The sequence below is a fragment of the Pezoporus wallicus genome, unplaced genomic scaffold (assembly GCF_028554395.1).
Source record: "Pezoporus wallicus isolate ANWC-B61680 ecotype Strahan unplaced genomic scaffold, APGP_CSIRO_Pwel_v1 contig_8421, whole genome shotgun sequence".
NCBI lineage: Eukaryota > Metazoa > Chordata > Aves > Psittaciformes > Psittacidae > Pezoporus > Pezoporus wallicus.
The window spans coordinates 36418-52287 of record NW_026635209.1 but is presented as its reverse complement, the minus strand read 5'-3'; the positions used below and the strand labels follow the sequence as shown (position 1 = coordinate 52287).

Genomic DNA, 15870 nt, shown 5'->3' with positions numbered 1-15870 from the left:
CAACATGTTTGTTGGTGACATGGACAGTGGGACTGAGTGCATCCTCAGCAAGTTTGCCGATGACACCAAGCTGTGTGGTTCAGTTGATACACTGGAGGGAAGGAATGCCATCCAGAGGGACCTTGACACGCTTGTGAGGTGGGCTGATGCCAGCCTCATGAAGATTAACCATGACAATTGCAAGGTCCCTACACCTGGGTCGGAGCAATCCCAGGCACAGCTACAGGTTGGGCTGATAAGAGATTCAGAGCAGACCTGTGGAGAAGGACTTGGGGGTATTGGTTGATGAGAGACTTCACATTAGCCAGCAGTGTGCACTCGCAGCCCAGAAAGCCAACTGTATCCTGGGCTGCACCAAAAGGAACATGACCAGCAGGTCAAAGGAGGTGATCCTGCCCCTTTACTCTGCTCTCGTGAGACCTCACTTGGAGTACTGTGCGCAGTTCTAGTGTCCTCAACATAAAAAGGACATGGAACTGTTGGAACAAGTCCAAAGGAGGGCCACGAGGATGATCAGAGAACTGGAGCACGTCCTGTGTGAAGACAGGCTGAAAAAGTTGGGGCTGTTCAGCCTCAAGAAGAGAAGGCTGCATGGAGACCTCATAGCAGCCTTCCAGTATCTGAAGGGGGCCTATAGGGATCCTTGGGAGGGACTCATCATTAGGGACTGTAGTGACAGGACAAGGGGTAACATGTTAAAATTTAAACAAAGGAAGTTTAGATTGGATATAAGGCAGAAATTCCTTAATGTGAGGGTGGTGAAGTACTGGTATGGGTTGCCTAGGGAGGTTGTGAATGATCTGTCCCTGGCAGTGCTCAAGGCCAGGTTGGACAAAGCCCTGGGTGGCATGGTTTATTGTGAGGTGTCCCTGCCCATGGCAGGGGTGTTGGAACTAGATGATCTTAAGGTCCTTTCCAACCCTAACTATTCTATGATTCTAAAACATGGTACAAGTTGATTGTATATCCCAGAGAAGGCATTTACTTTCCTGAAACATTTTTTCAATAGGAAACCCTGCAGGTTGTATTTGTTAAAGGATTTAAAATAATAAGTTACACTGCCACAATGAAGGATATTTTTTTACAAATAATTCAAATTAGCTGTTCTGCCTTCAAAGTGAAACAACCAACCAACTCATTGAGATTGTTTCACTCCTATCCAGTGCTTGCTGTGCTGCTTAACAGTTCCAGGTTGGACCTGTGATATGACTTCAAAAGCTTCCAGTTCAATCTTAGTTCATTACACCACCACATTTACTCTGCCCAAGTAGCCTTACAGTTAGGTGCGCATACCTTCAGAGTTCAGTGTAATAAGGGTGACATTGTTCCCAATACCGTGACTTCCTATTTGTCCACTGTTGGAAACTGAGTCACTGGCCTCAGAGCCACTCTCTCCATCTTCATTGTGACTGTCCTCATACCCAGGAACTTTCACCACTATGGTGTTCTGCCTACGTCCAGGAACAGTACTAGGGGAGAAAAAAATCCTTGATTAGGAAGAGCATCATCATAAGGAAATTGAAAACAGACAAAATTAAACGTATTAAAAAAGCATACTACTTCCTGTTCATACCTCAAGGCTAACCAGCAAAATAAAACTGAAAGAAAACAGCAGAAATGAAATTTTAGATATACTTTCTAAATTTGTATTAATGGAAAAGTCTAGGCCCAATATGCAAAACAACAAAATACATTTAAATCATTTATAAAATTATTTAAGAACATTTTCCTACCCAAAATCTCCAGTTCCACTTAATTTAAAAAGTGCTTTAGACAGTATAAATTCTGACAAGCCTTCCTGGGTAGGTGCATATTCCTTCTTCAGTTGGTTAAATCATAGAATAGTTACGGTTGGAAAGGACCTTAAGATCATCTAGTTCCAACCCCCCTGCCATGGGCAGGGACACCTCACACTAAACCATGTCACGCAAGGCTCTGTCCAGCCTAGCCTTGAATACCACCAGGGATGGAGCATTCACAATTTCCCTGGGCAACCCATTCCAGTGCCTCAACACCCTTACACTAAAGAACTTCCTCCTTATGTCCAATCTAAACTTCCCCTGTTTAAGTTTGATCCTGTTACTCCTTGTCCTATCATTATAGTCCCTAATGATGAGTCCCTCCCCAGCATCCTTATAGGCCTCCTTCAGATACTGGAAGGCTGCTATGACGTCTCCACACAGTCTTCTCTTCTCCAGGCTGAAAAGCCCCAACTTTCTCAGCCTGTCTTCATAGAGGAGGTGCTCCAGTTCCCTGATCATCCTTGTGGCCCTCCTCTGGAGGAGGATCTTGGCACATTCCCAAGTGACTGTGCATCTGTGTAAAGTATATGTAGCTGTGGACCCTCAACTAACACTGAACTAATCTCACATCCTTCAAGATATTCTCAGCCCATCAAGAACAAAGCATTGCTCTATACCTTACCTGCTGATACAAGGTCTCTGTAGGCAGAACTGTCATCCTGATAAAATATTCAGGTACCAGTTGCATGTCATCCCGTGTCCGTCCCTGTCGTCCCGTCCCGTCCCCCGTCCCCCCACTATTACTAAAACTTTCCTCATTTTTCACTTCAAATTGCTGCAGAGACTGATATTGACCTGTCAAATGAGAGAATGAAAGGGGAGGATTCCCATAACCACTACTAACTTGCTAAGAATATTTTCCAGAGAATCCACTGCTCTTCTTCGTGGCTCTTCCTGCCCAACCATCTTGGCTACAACAGAATTCTGCCGGTCATTGTTCAGTATTACTGTTGTCTGAGGGACAACACTACAAGACAAAAATCAGAGAGTAAAATGGAATGCAAAGGAGCAGACCTTATACATAATACATTAACACAGTCTTATGGTTTAAACAGTCTACTTCGAAACAGAGACTTCCTCTAAGTCTTGCTCTTTCTCCCAGCACCACAGTTCTGTATCAAATGCTAATGCCAGCAATCCATCACATCTGAAATCCATACCATTTCAAGTACTCAAGTTTTCTCAGAGGATGGATGGCTTCAATGGAATTACATAGAACTCTACAACCCCTGGCAAAGCAATAAGGAATTCATCACCTCAAGATACACAGGAAATATGTAAAAATCACTGCTCCAAAAAGCCACCAGTTTCTTGTTTTGAACCATCTGACTGCAAGCATTTTCAGAGATACTAACATATCTTACAAAGTAAAGCACCATTTTTAGTAGGAAAGTTCCTAAAAACATAATGGTTAAGTACTTATTACAAAATGGGATGATGAGCTTAGTTAAAAAGCATATAATCTTAGAGGGCTGGGGGGCTTGCGGAGGGCAGGGAGATAAGAGTGGTACCAGGTGCATCAGAACAGAACAGGGACAGACTGTAGCTTTAAATAATGACAAGAATGAATTATTTCTTGTGTGCATTTCATATACAAAACAAACACAAACAACAGAAAAACATTTAGCATGTGAGAAACCAGAAAGCCTTCACTAGCACTTATAGAAGGAAATAACTAGCATTGCACAGGTCTACTGGAGGCTGGTGGAGCTGGTCTGCCAAAGAAGAGGAAGCAGTGCTTTGGTAGGAGACTTGCCATGCTGGACAACACAGCTTTAAACTAGATGCATTGGGGGAGAGGAGTATAAAGCCATCCAAACACTCCCAATCAGTTGCCAGCACCTGTAATAAATACTTGGAGCAATGTAGAGATATTTCAGCTGCTCCAGCCAATGACTTGGCTTTATTTGGAGCTCAGCTCAGATGCCTCTATACAAACAACCACTGCATGGGGAATAAAAAAAGAGGAATTACGTGTGTGCATGGCTACAGGGATATGATATCACTGGCATCACAGAAACATGGTGGGATGGCTCCTATGACTGGAGTGTTGGAATGGAAGGTTATAGGCTCTTCAGAAAAGACAGACCATGCAGACGGGGAGGAGGAGTAACTATCTATGTCAGTGATATAGACTGGAGAGTAAAGAAATCTGGGGATGGGTGATCAGGCAACAGAGTTTGTGGGTCAGGGTCAAAGGGAGAACAGCGATGAGGAACATTATTGCGGGGATCTGTTACAGGCCACCTGATCAGGAAGACTCTGTAGATGAAGCACTCTATAGACAGGGGCAGCCTCACGCTCACAGGCCCTTATCCTCATGGGGGACTTCAAACATCCTGATATCTGTTGGAGGGACAGTACGGCCAAGCACAAGCAATCCAGGAGATTCCTCGATTGTGTGGAAGACAACTTCCTTTGCAAGTAACAGAGGAGTCAACAAAGAGAGATGCCATGCTTGTCCTCATGCTCACTAACAGGGAAGGGCTCATTGGAAATGTGATGCTCCAGGGCAGCCTTGGATGCAGTGATCATGAGATGGTCGAATTAGAGATCCTCAGGACAGTGAAGAGAGCATGCAGTAAGCTCACTGCCCTGGACTTCAAGAGAGCAGACTTTGGCCTCTTCAGGAACCTGCTTAGTAAAGTTCCATGGGATAACACCCTAGAGGGCAGGGGGGCCCAAGACTTGGTTGATATTCAAGGATCACCTACTGCAAGCTCAGGAGTGTTGCATCCCAACTAGAAGGAAGCACAGCAGGAGGGCCAGGAGACCTCCCTTGATGGATAATGAGCTGCTGAGGAAACTTTGAGGGGAAAAAAGAGGCTTATAAAACATGGAAGCAAGGATAGGCAGCCTGGGAAGAATACAGGGATATTGTCCAGGGAAGCTAAAGATTAGGTCAGAAAAGCTAAGGTCCAGTTAGAATTAAATCTGGCAAGGGATGTGAAAGAACCAGGAAAGGTTTCTATAGGTATGTACCAAACAAAAGACAGACTAGGGATAACATGACCCTCTCTGGAAACTATCAGAACTGGTGTCCTGGGTTTAGCAGTAGCAGTCAATTTTTCTCCTTCTTCGTAGCTGGTGCAGCGTTGTGTTTTGACTTTCAGCCTGGGAACAGTGCTGATAACACCGACGTTTTCAGTTGTTGCTAAGTAATGCTTACCCTGACGAAGGACTTTGTGAGGCTCATGCTCTGCCAGGGAGGAGGGGAAGCCAGGAGAAAGCAGAGACAGGACACCTGACCCAAACTGACCAAAGAGGTATTCCATACCACAGCACGTCATGCCCAGGATGTAACAGAGTTACCTGGAAGGGCTGGTAGACTGCTGGGTTGGAGGAGGTACCGGTCGGTGCTTGGTTGGGCTGGGGGGAGAAGTTATGGGTCGGCTGGTGGTGAGGTGTTGTATTCACTTCCCTTGTTATTTTCTTTATTATTATCGGTGGTAGCAGTAGTGATTTGTGTTATACCTTAGTTACTAAACTCTTCTTATCTCAACCCAGTGGAGCTGCATTCTTTTCAGTTCTCCTCTCCGTCCCTCCAGGAGTAGGGGGAGGGAAAGAAGCAGGGAGTGAGTGAACAAGCTGTCTGCCTGGGTTTAAACCACAACAATTGGCTACCCTGGATTTGGATAAGGCTGAGCTTCTCATAGAAACATAGAACAGTTAGGGTTGGAAAGGACTTTAAGATCATTGTCGTGGTTTAAAACCAGTCAGTCAACTCGCTCACTCACTCCCCCCCCTTCTTGCCCTCTCCCTACTCCCAGAGGGACAGAGAGGAGAATGGAAAAGAATGCAACTCCCAGGGGTTGAGATAAGAACAGTTTAGTAACTAAGGTATAACACAAATCACTACTGCTACCACCAATAATAACAGTGATAAAGGAAACAACAAGGGAAGAGAATACAACATCTCACCACCAGCCGACCAATAACTCGTCCCCCCCCAGCCCGACCAAGCACTGGCTGACACCTCCTCCAACCCCGCAGTCTCCTAGCCCTTCCGGCTAACTCCCAGTTACCTCCTGGGCATGAGGTGCTGTGATATGGAATACCTCTTCGGTCAGTTTGGGTCAGTTGTCCTGTCTCTGCTTTCTCCCGGCTTCCTCTCCTCCCTGGCAGAGCATGAGGATCACAAAGTCCTTGGCCAGACCAAAACATCAGTGTTATCAGCTCTGTTCCCAGGCCGAAAGTCAAAACACAGCACTGCATCAGCCACCAAGAAGGAGAAAAATGACTGCTACTGCTGAACCCAAGACAATCATCAAGTTCCAACTCCCCTGCCATGGGCAGGGACACCTCACAATAAACCATGTCACCCAAGGCTTTATCCAACCTAGCCTTGAACACCGCCAGGGATGGAACATTGACAACTTCCCTGGGCAACCCATTCCAGTGCCTCACCACCCTCACATTAAAGAGCTTCCTCCCTATATCCAATCTAAACTTCCCCTGTTTAAGTTCTAACCTGTTACCTCTTGTCCTGTCACTGCATTTGGTATTCTTACTGCTGTGAAGGTCCAGAATCCGTCTCAAGATGCTAAGGCTGACAAGTTCTTCTGAGAAATTAGGAAACATGTTTTTCTGGGAATCAAATATGTCAAGATTAGGGTGGCGGGGGGGGTTTGTGCCCCCCTCCCATTCCACAGCTGAAGGAACTATCACTACAGAGGATAAAGAAAGAGGGGCTGACAGTTATTCAAATGATTCCTTTGATTCGTGGAATTACATAAACTGAACTTTTGAATGCATACAGAACTATAATTTTCATATCAACATGTCTACTATAGCTGAAGAAGGTATCTGGATTTTTCATCTATCCACTTATATAATTCAAGTCACAACTGCTCTTCAAGACTAAAACACTAGTCATCTCTATCTGGTATTATAATGTGATAGTAGCCAACCTTAAGAAAGCCATACAAAACATACTGAACACATTCAACTTGAAAATGAAAATGTGCAGGTTTGTGTGTATATGAATGCACAGGTAACAAACCTTTATCTCTAGCTTTTCAGTAAGGACTTAAAAAAAAAAAAAAAAAATTGATCAGGCAAAACCCCCAAAACCCCAGTGGGAGATAGAACTGAAAACAGAAGCCTCAAAGGCACCGAAATTAAAAGCACTGTGAGCCAATCAACGCAATTATAAATGTGCAAATTATGACTCCCTTAGCCAAGCTTCCACTTTACCAGAAATCTTTTATCCAAATATCAAGTTTTTGCTTATATTTGTTAAAAAAAAAAACAAACTGAAATTCTAAACAATTTTTTTAAATTCATAAAAGGGGCAAAATCCTCCAAAGTCATGAAGTTTTAATCATGATCTTTAACTCTTGCTAATATTGATTTTGTTCCCTAATTGTGACTATGCCCAGAATGAACACGGTAAAAATTAACTGCAGAGAGTTGTGCCATTTTCCTTCAACCCACTCCATACCCAGACATAAACAGACTGGACTTACATGAAAGAGCTATTCACACCAGGACAACATAATCATCCTCAATTCTTCATGAAACAAACCCATTAATTTTAAACAGAAATGTTAAACAGAACCTATAGACATGACACTTGAACTGGTAATTTAAAATGAATGTTTGCACACTGATGACAGAAAGTAGCTGAGAAAGGTTATTTATTGATGCCCAAGGGTCCAGTCCAAAACAGTGATGAAAGTTCATTTGTGATTTTGTCAGCCATTCCCAAGCTTGAAGGTTTGCACTAAAGACACTACTGCATGAGGTCCCCCCAAAAAATACTCTAACACAAAACATACTGAAGTATAAATAAACCTGGCTTGCTTATAGAAAGCAGCAAGAATTTCTAAAAATCTGATGGAACTCCAAAGCTGCTCAAATAAAACCTTTATAATACATTCTGATTAGCACCCCAAGTCACTGACATCTTTTTCTGAGCTGCCTGCTGAGCTGTCTTGGGAAATGGATCTCCTTCCAGGGAAATATTTTTTCAGGCCTAAAGTTTAGTGAATGAACTCAGGCTCATAGCAGGCAGAGTAATGTACCTGCAACTTGAATATAAACCATATACTATACATCTTTCAGGATACTATATTCCTCGATACATACTTTGTTTCAAACTAGCTACTTTATCAAACCACCAAAAAGCCACAAAACCACACACGCCACACAAAACAAATACAAATGCCAACACCTCACCCCCACAAAAAAAGCCCCACAACAACAAAAAAAAAAAAAAAAACACAAAAAACCCAAAATAAAAAAACATATTCCTGTAAATTGAGGGCCTTCAGACCTTTCAGCTTCAGTTAAAGCCAGTAACAATCCCCAAGGTTTAATATGCTAATTTATTACTGAATTAATTTTATTTTTTTAAGCAAAAATAGCTATAAACTTGGATAGTGGTTTACATCACCTAATGAGTTAGAATATCAACTGCAGCAAACATGGGAAAGAGAGTAACTATATATGCCAGCAACTCCACAGCCACTATTTAGTGATTAGAACTGAAGGATTACTATTCTAAAACCTTAGATTAACATAGCAGGATAGTTTATCGCAAATCTATAAAAACCCTTCTGATTTTAAGAAAAAGGCAACAAAAATGAAAAAGCTATTCAATACATGATAACATGAAATCAGGTTGGTCAAGGGGTTGTAAGTCACAGGGAAAAATAGAATTCTAGCTATTTTGTTTTTTATACCAATAAGTTGATTATAATTCTTTAGGTTTGAGGTTTTTTTCCCCCTAAAGACTTCATGCAGGAGCAACAATAGTTTCACTAATTTTAGAAGAACAGTTATCCTACAATTTTTTCCACCCCACATCCTCCTGTTTTACAATTTTGTTTAAAGCTATCTCAGTTTTCAATTTTACATTATGTGATTACAAAGCCACTCATAAACAAAGAAACAATCACACACCAGAAACACAGATCTGGAACCTGGGAAATCTGTAGCCACACAATTTGCCAAGTGGCATGCTGCAAACCAAGTAGATGGACAAATCCTGTTCTTCAAAACCTATTACATCCTTTTGATTACACTTAACGGTAAGACAAATTTATTAATGAAATACACATTCATCCATCCCATCTGGTTCACAACTTCATCAAGCGTTCTCTTTTGTATGTTAAGAAAACAAAATAAATTAAATTTGTTTCCTATCATGTCAAGAGAGACACATGCTGTTTTTTAAAACTAGTTGACTGAATCTACCAACACCACAATTACCTGCAGACAAGACTACCTGAAGCACCTCCACTTTAAGAATTATAGAATGGTTTGGGTTGGAAGGGACCCTAAATCTCATCTAGTTCCACCCCCCTGCCACAGGCATAGACACCTTCCAGTAGACCAGGTTGCTCCAACCCCCTTCCAACCTAGCCTTGAACACTGCCAGGGATGGGGCAGCCATACACAGCTTCTCTGGGCAACCTGTGCCAGTGCTTCACCACCCTCACAGGTAAGAGCTTCTTAAGATCTCATCTCAAGCTCCCATCTGTCACTTTAAAGCCATTCCCTCTTGTCCCATCCCTACAGGCCCTTGTAAAAAACCTCTCTCCAGCTTTCCAGCATAATAAACTACAGTCCAACCCACCAACCAGCCTTGTTCAAGGATACCATGTTAGGTCTTTGTGCAGTAACTGAGTGCATTAAATTCCACAATTCCATTTAACTCTCCAGTTCCCATTATTAAAGACAAAAATATGTGCAATTCTATCTCTACACTTAGTGATCAGTATCCTTAATCGGTTAGCCACAAACACATATGGTAAAGAACCAGATGTACGTGGTCTGTATTTCAACTTTAACATAACAAAGGCTCAAAGGAAATAGCTAAACAAAAGAAAAGCTGCATTAACCTATGAGTTTCCATATTTCATCAGAAACACTTTTATTATTAAATATGAACACCAATTTTCAATTTAAATCCTCTCCAGAATTACAGCATTTTAGAAACTACTTTCAATTACATCTATTCACCCAAGAAAATTGTCCAAAATAACAGCAGAACCATACAATGTAGTATTTGCAGAAAATACCCATAAACACAAATGATGGAGGGTTTTGTGAAACCAAACCAAATTCCTATGTTATCAGAAGCAACCAACCTTAACGATTTATACTTGAAATTTACATTATTCATTCTTCTGAGTGGGTAAGACACTGACAAAAATAACACTGTTCCTAGAATGAAATATTTCAGATGAATTATTTTCTTCAAAACATGGATAAGATTTGAGTCGCATTTCCACACTGTACATTCATCAATTTTTAAGTCTCAAGACCTGAGTGCATGCTACATCTCAATCATCATCTGAGGCTGCCATGCCAACAAGCCATCAAGCATTGCAGCAGCTCTCCTATCCAAGAAGCTTTCAGCAGCTACTGAGATTTCTGACCAGCATGGTACGTCATAAGCAAAGAAATTAGAGGAGTTTAAAAGCCATACTGTCAGGAAATGTTGCAGACAGAGGAAGAGTCAATCACTTCCTGGATGGAAAAGCAGGGCTGTGCTAATGCTGCATAAAACCAAACAAAGCTCAGAACACTGGGAAAAACATGTACTAATTTATTACATTATTTTCCTGCTGGTCCTTGGCTCTTTTCTCAAGCTCCATATAGTTGAGCGTAACTTTGTGCAACCTAAGGATTTCTGCCATCTATTTTACTAGTTTCAAAACCTTCTGACAGGCTTTTTCTCCAGTCCCCAAAGAAATTTTACACTTAAAACCAAATCTGACAGAAAATGCCTGAGATACACTAAACACATGTTAAAAACTGAGGCTGGGGTAAAGACAAGCCCACAGCAGCTAACTCCAGCAGTTAATAAATGTTATTATCATAGGAACAGCACGGAAAATTTCAAAACCTCACAGCAGGGATCATCACAGACCACACAGGAAATACAAGGCTTGTTCAGTGAAAAGGTAGAGGATATAGGACAAAAACCTATACAAAAATTCGGCTTGTTCAGTTCTGCTTTTCCTGTGATGACTTATTGAAATACAACAGCTACAAGTCATTCCATATTGTTTGTGGCCTGTTATTGTTTCACAGACTTTTAGAATAGTTTGGGTTGGAAAGGACCTTAAGATCATCTAGTTCCAACCCCTGCCATGGGCAGGGACACCACACACCATGCTGCCTAAGGCTCTATCCAACCTGGCCTTGAACACTGCCAGGGATGGAGCATTTACCACTTCTTTGGACAACCTGTTCCAGTGCCTCACCACCCTGGTGGTTTCTCCCAAGCCAGTTTAAGTCTCACAAATTCAGAATGACTTTTTTTTCAAAAGATTTCTCCTGTTAGTTTTTGCTGTAGCTTAAACTTCTCACTTGGAGATCCAGAAGTTTGCCTATTGTTTCACTGTATCTCAACCATTCATACAAACCATGCATTATACAGCACCACGTACCCTTTTACTTCATTCCTTATCGGCACTGCATTTAGCTAGAACATAATGAAGTACCATAACAGCAGATCAGGGTAAGCAATATGAACAAAAGAACTGAGGACACAATTCAGGCTTCATGATGATGTATTTATGCAAAATATCATGACCAGTAGACAAAACTGTAATTTCTGAATTTAAAATGTTGTTGTTTGCCAAGCAGCATCAGCAAGCCTTCAAAAAGCACATATCCAGAAAAAGATGTTGGAAAATTTCCACACAAACACAGATCATGTGTTTAATAAGGAGACAGAAAGCAGAATGAGACTCTAACATGCGCTGCATTTCTGCCCTGGGAACTAATAATATGGGGTGGTTCCTGACTTATTGCAAATCTCCTTGAAATTTTCCACTTTATATCCCTAATCAGAATTTTTAAATGTTGGAAACAACAGTTTGACACAAAACTGTCAGAAGTTATCCCAATATGTTAAGTTCACTAGTAGAGACAACTTATTATCCGATATAAGGCTGATAAGTGTTGCAAAAATGAGACTTCTGCCTCCCTACTGCAGCTATATGGATAGATTAACACTCCCTCTTATAAGCAGCCAGTGCACAGTGCTGCACACAGCACAAAATTCCAGATCAAGCCAAATCAGGCCATAGTGAGTAGCTGTGAATTCACCCAGTATTCTGTAACTACAAAATTCCACAAGATGACACAGAAGAAAGCTCCTCTGCCTAAGTTGTCCTTGTTTTCATAGAATCATAGAACAGTTATGGTTGGAAAGGACCTTAAGATCATCTAGTTCCAACCCCCCTGCCATGGGCAGGGACACCTCACACTGAGCCATGTCACCCAAGGCTCTGTCCAACCTGGTCTTAAACACCGCCAAGGATGGAGAATTCACAACTTCCTTGGGCAACTCATTCCAGTGCCTCACCACCCTCACAGTAATGAACTTATAAACTTCTACCCCTTCTCCTATCACTACAGTCCCTAATGTCTTTCACAGACACCCCCTTATCATGGGGAAAGAGCTTGTGTGCCCTTGTGAGGTTGGGAGCTATGCTGGTGGTGGCATATGCCTCTGGTAGGGTCTCCCATACCAGACAGGTCTCAACTGAAGGGTCAGACAAAGTGTGTCCATGGGCAGGATGGGCTCACTAGCCTTCGGGCAACCATCCTAGGAGAAGGACAACTCTAACTGCAAACCCAAGCAGATGGAGCTCGTTTAGCCCTATAAGGTCATCAATATAAAAGAAGGATACTCTAATCAAACCTACAACCTGAGGACTTTGCTGTCACCATCCAAGCTCACTAGGCCTTGGCAGATAAACCTCAGGTGTAAAGGGTGGGGCCAGTTCCCCGCACACTGTGCCTCACCTAAAAAATCCACTGCGCATGCCCGAAGGGTTTAGCCACACTTGCAAAGCCCTGTAACAACAGGGGAGGGACAAAACGGCAGGTGATAAGGTGCACTGGAAGTCACAGACCCAGCCCTGCATGCAGGCAGTTTAGGACATCAGTCGCTCAAGACTGACCCAGGAGATGACAGTCTTGTTCGGCAACATCCTGAATGACCAAGCAGCCTTTTTTCAAGGATAGCACTGCTTGCTCCATATGGAGAGAGACCTAGAAAAGGCGGACTAACCAAAGCTCATCTCCCCCTCTACCTGGTTGTCTAGCTGCGGCCAATGGGCATCTTCTGTTGCAGTCGATTAAAGACAAAGAGACAAAGGCATACACCTGCCTCCAATGGTGTGTCCAGATTGACACTCGCATGTTGGAACATCAGAACCATGCTTGAGACAGTGAACAGTGGGCATCCCGAGTGCCGTTCTGTGCCAATTGCCCACGAACTGTCACGACTCAACATTGATATTGCTGCTCTCAGCGAAGTTTGCCTTCATGAGGAAGGTAGCCTTAAAGAACATGGTGCCAGCTATACACTCTATTGGTCAGCCAAATCCAAAACTAAAAGTCATCTTTCTGGAGCTGGCTTCATGATTAAAAATTCCATCATCTCTAAACTTGAAAATGTGCCAACAGGTCATTCCAATGGTATTATCTCCTTACGTCTTCCACTAAACAATAAGCAACATGTTGGTCTTTTCAGCATATATGCTCCAACGCTGCAAGCTGACCCTGCAGAAAAAGAAAAATTCTACTCCGACCTACATCGCCTCACTCAAAAGGCTCCTATAGATGATTAGATCATAATCCTTGGTGACTTCAATGCCCAAGTAGGTAAGAACTTTGAAGCCTGGAAAAGAGTAGTAGACAAGCACAGTGTTGGTAGATGCAATGATAATGGTCGCCTCTTGCTAGACTTTTGTGCAGAGCAGCAGCTTACCATCACCAACACTATTTTCCAGCAGAAAGACAGCCGGAAGACAACCTGAATGCATCCTCGATCTAAACATTGGCGCCTTATTGATTATGTCTTACTGCGCCAAAGAAATGTTCGCGATGTCTGTCACACCTGAGTGATGCCTAGTGCAGAATGTCAAACAGACCACCGCCTTCTACATTGCAAACTTAACCTCCACTTCAAGCCCAAACCCAAGAGGGGCAGCATTCCAAGGAGGAGGCTCAATGTTAATAAACTTCAAACAGCTGCAGTGAGGGACAGCTTTCAGGCTAACCTTCAAACTAGGCTTGAAGACCATCTTATAGATTCTTCTCCTGAAGGGCTTTGGCAACATATTAAAACTAGTATCCTGCAGTCCTCCGTAGAATCCTTTGGGTTCTCCTTAAATAAGAACAAGGACTGGTTTGACAATAACAATCAAGAGGTCCAGGAATTGCTAACAAAGAAGAGATCTGCCCATTAACCACACCTCACTCAGCCACTCTGCCATGTGAGAAAAGAAACCTTTCGTCTTGCACATAGTAAACTCCAACAGAAACTTCAAGACATCCAGAACAAGTGGTGGCTCAACCCAGCAGAAACGACTCAATTATGAGCAGATTTGGGTGACCACAGAGAATTCTATGAGGCTCTGAAAGCAGTGTATTTCAGGTTCAAAGCCACTTACTTAGGGAAGATGGCAAAACGCTTCTTACAGATAAAATCTCCATCCTGAATCATTGGTCTGAACATTTTCAAACACTCCTCAGTGCTAACTGCGTAGTCCAAGGCGAAGGAATTCAGCACATTTTACAACATCCGGTGAAAAACGAATTGGATATAGCCCCTGCCATGGGAGAGACTCGTAAGGCTATACAGCAGGTGAAAATTGGCAAGGCAGCTGGGGTGGATGTAATCCCACCCAAAATCTGGAAGCATGGAGGCCAAGCACTTCATGCTAAATTTCACAAGCTAGTTGTGCACTGTTGGGAACAAGGTAAATTACAATCAGATTTTCATGATGCAATCATCATCACTCTGTGTAAGAAAAAAGGTGTAAAGTCAGACTGCTCAAGGTACCAAGGTATAACTCTGCTCTTCATTGCTAGAAAAATCCTTGCAAAAATACTTTTGAACAGATTAGTGCTCTCTATCACAGAAGAACTTCTACCTGAAAGTCAGTGTGGTTTCAGAGCTAACGGAAGTACCACAGGCATGGTATTTGTTCTCAGACAACTGCTAGAGAAGTGTAGAGAACAGAATAAGGGGCTCTATGTAACTTTCGTTGACCTCACCAAAGCTTTTGACACTGTGAGCAGAAAAGGCCTGTGGCTGACCCTGGAAAGATTAGTCTGTCCCCTCAAGTTCCTCAAAATGATTATTCTGTTACATGAGGATCAGCACGGCCAAGTCAGATAGGGTGATTCACTCTCCGAGCCCTTCCCAATAACCAATGGTGTGAAAAAAGGTTGCATTCTCACACCAACTTTGTTCACAGTCTTTTTCTGTATGACGCTCCAAAGGTCTACGGTAGACCTCGATGAACAAAATGGCATTTATATTCAATATCGTACTGATGGGAGCCTATTCAATCTAAGGCGACTGAAGGCCCACACTAAGGCCCTAAATCATCTTGTCCATGAATTGCTTTTTGCTGACTTTGTTGCCTTTGTTGCCCACACAGAAGCAGCTCTGCAGCGCTTAACACCTTGCTTTGCGGAGATGGCTGAGCTTTTTTGGCTGGAAGTCAGCTTGAAGAAGACAGTAGTTCCCTACCAATCTGCACCACAAGAAGATTATCATCATCCCCACATTACTATTGGCGAGTCAGAGCTTAAGTCAGTTCAGCAGCTCAGCTCTCCGGGAAGCATTATTTCCTTGGATGCCACGATCGACAAAGATATAGAGCACAGAATAGCAAAGGCATATAGAGCATTCAGTAAGCTCCATAAAAGAGCCTGGTGCAATAAACATCTGAAGAAAAGTAGAGATTAGTGTCTATAGAGCCATTGTACTGTCTACTCTTTTATATGGGTCTGAATCATGGGTAATCTACCGTCATCACCTGCAACTCCTAGAACGCTTTCATCAGTGCTGCCTCCGTACAATTCTAAACAACCATTGGACTGTGTCAAATGTTACTGTCTTCGAACAGGCAGGGGTCGCCCGTATTGAGGCCATATTGCTGAAATCACAGCTGCGCTGGGCAGGGCACATCTCTAGGATGAAGGATCACCGCCTCCTTAAGATTGTGTTTTATGGTGAACTCACCCCCAGTTGCCGCAATACAAGTACCCCAATGAGGAGATATAAGGACTCCCTGAAACAATA

At 42.7% G+C, this 15870-nt stretch overlaps 1 protein-coding gene across 3 annotated transcripts in view; it reads right to left on the bottom strand.

Annotated features, from left to right (window-relative positions):
• LOC130600613 (protein BANP-like) overlaps nucleotides 1-15870 on the bottom strand; it is a 104875-nt gene that overhangs the window by 62654 nt on the left and 26351 nt on the right. For all 3 annotated transcript variants that reach the window (XM_057412085.1, XM_057412103.1, XM_057412094.1), the window contains 2 exons: nucleotides 2647-2769; nucleotides 1294-1469 (listed from right to left, as the gene is read on the bottom strand). In XM_057412085.1, coding sequence (XP_057268068.1) covers nucleotides 1294-1469; nucleotides 2647-2769 — 299 coding nt within the window. The remainder of the gene's footprint in view (nucleotides 1-1293; nucleotides 1470-2646; nucleotides 2770-15870) is intronic.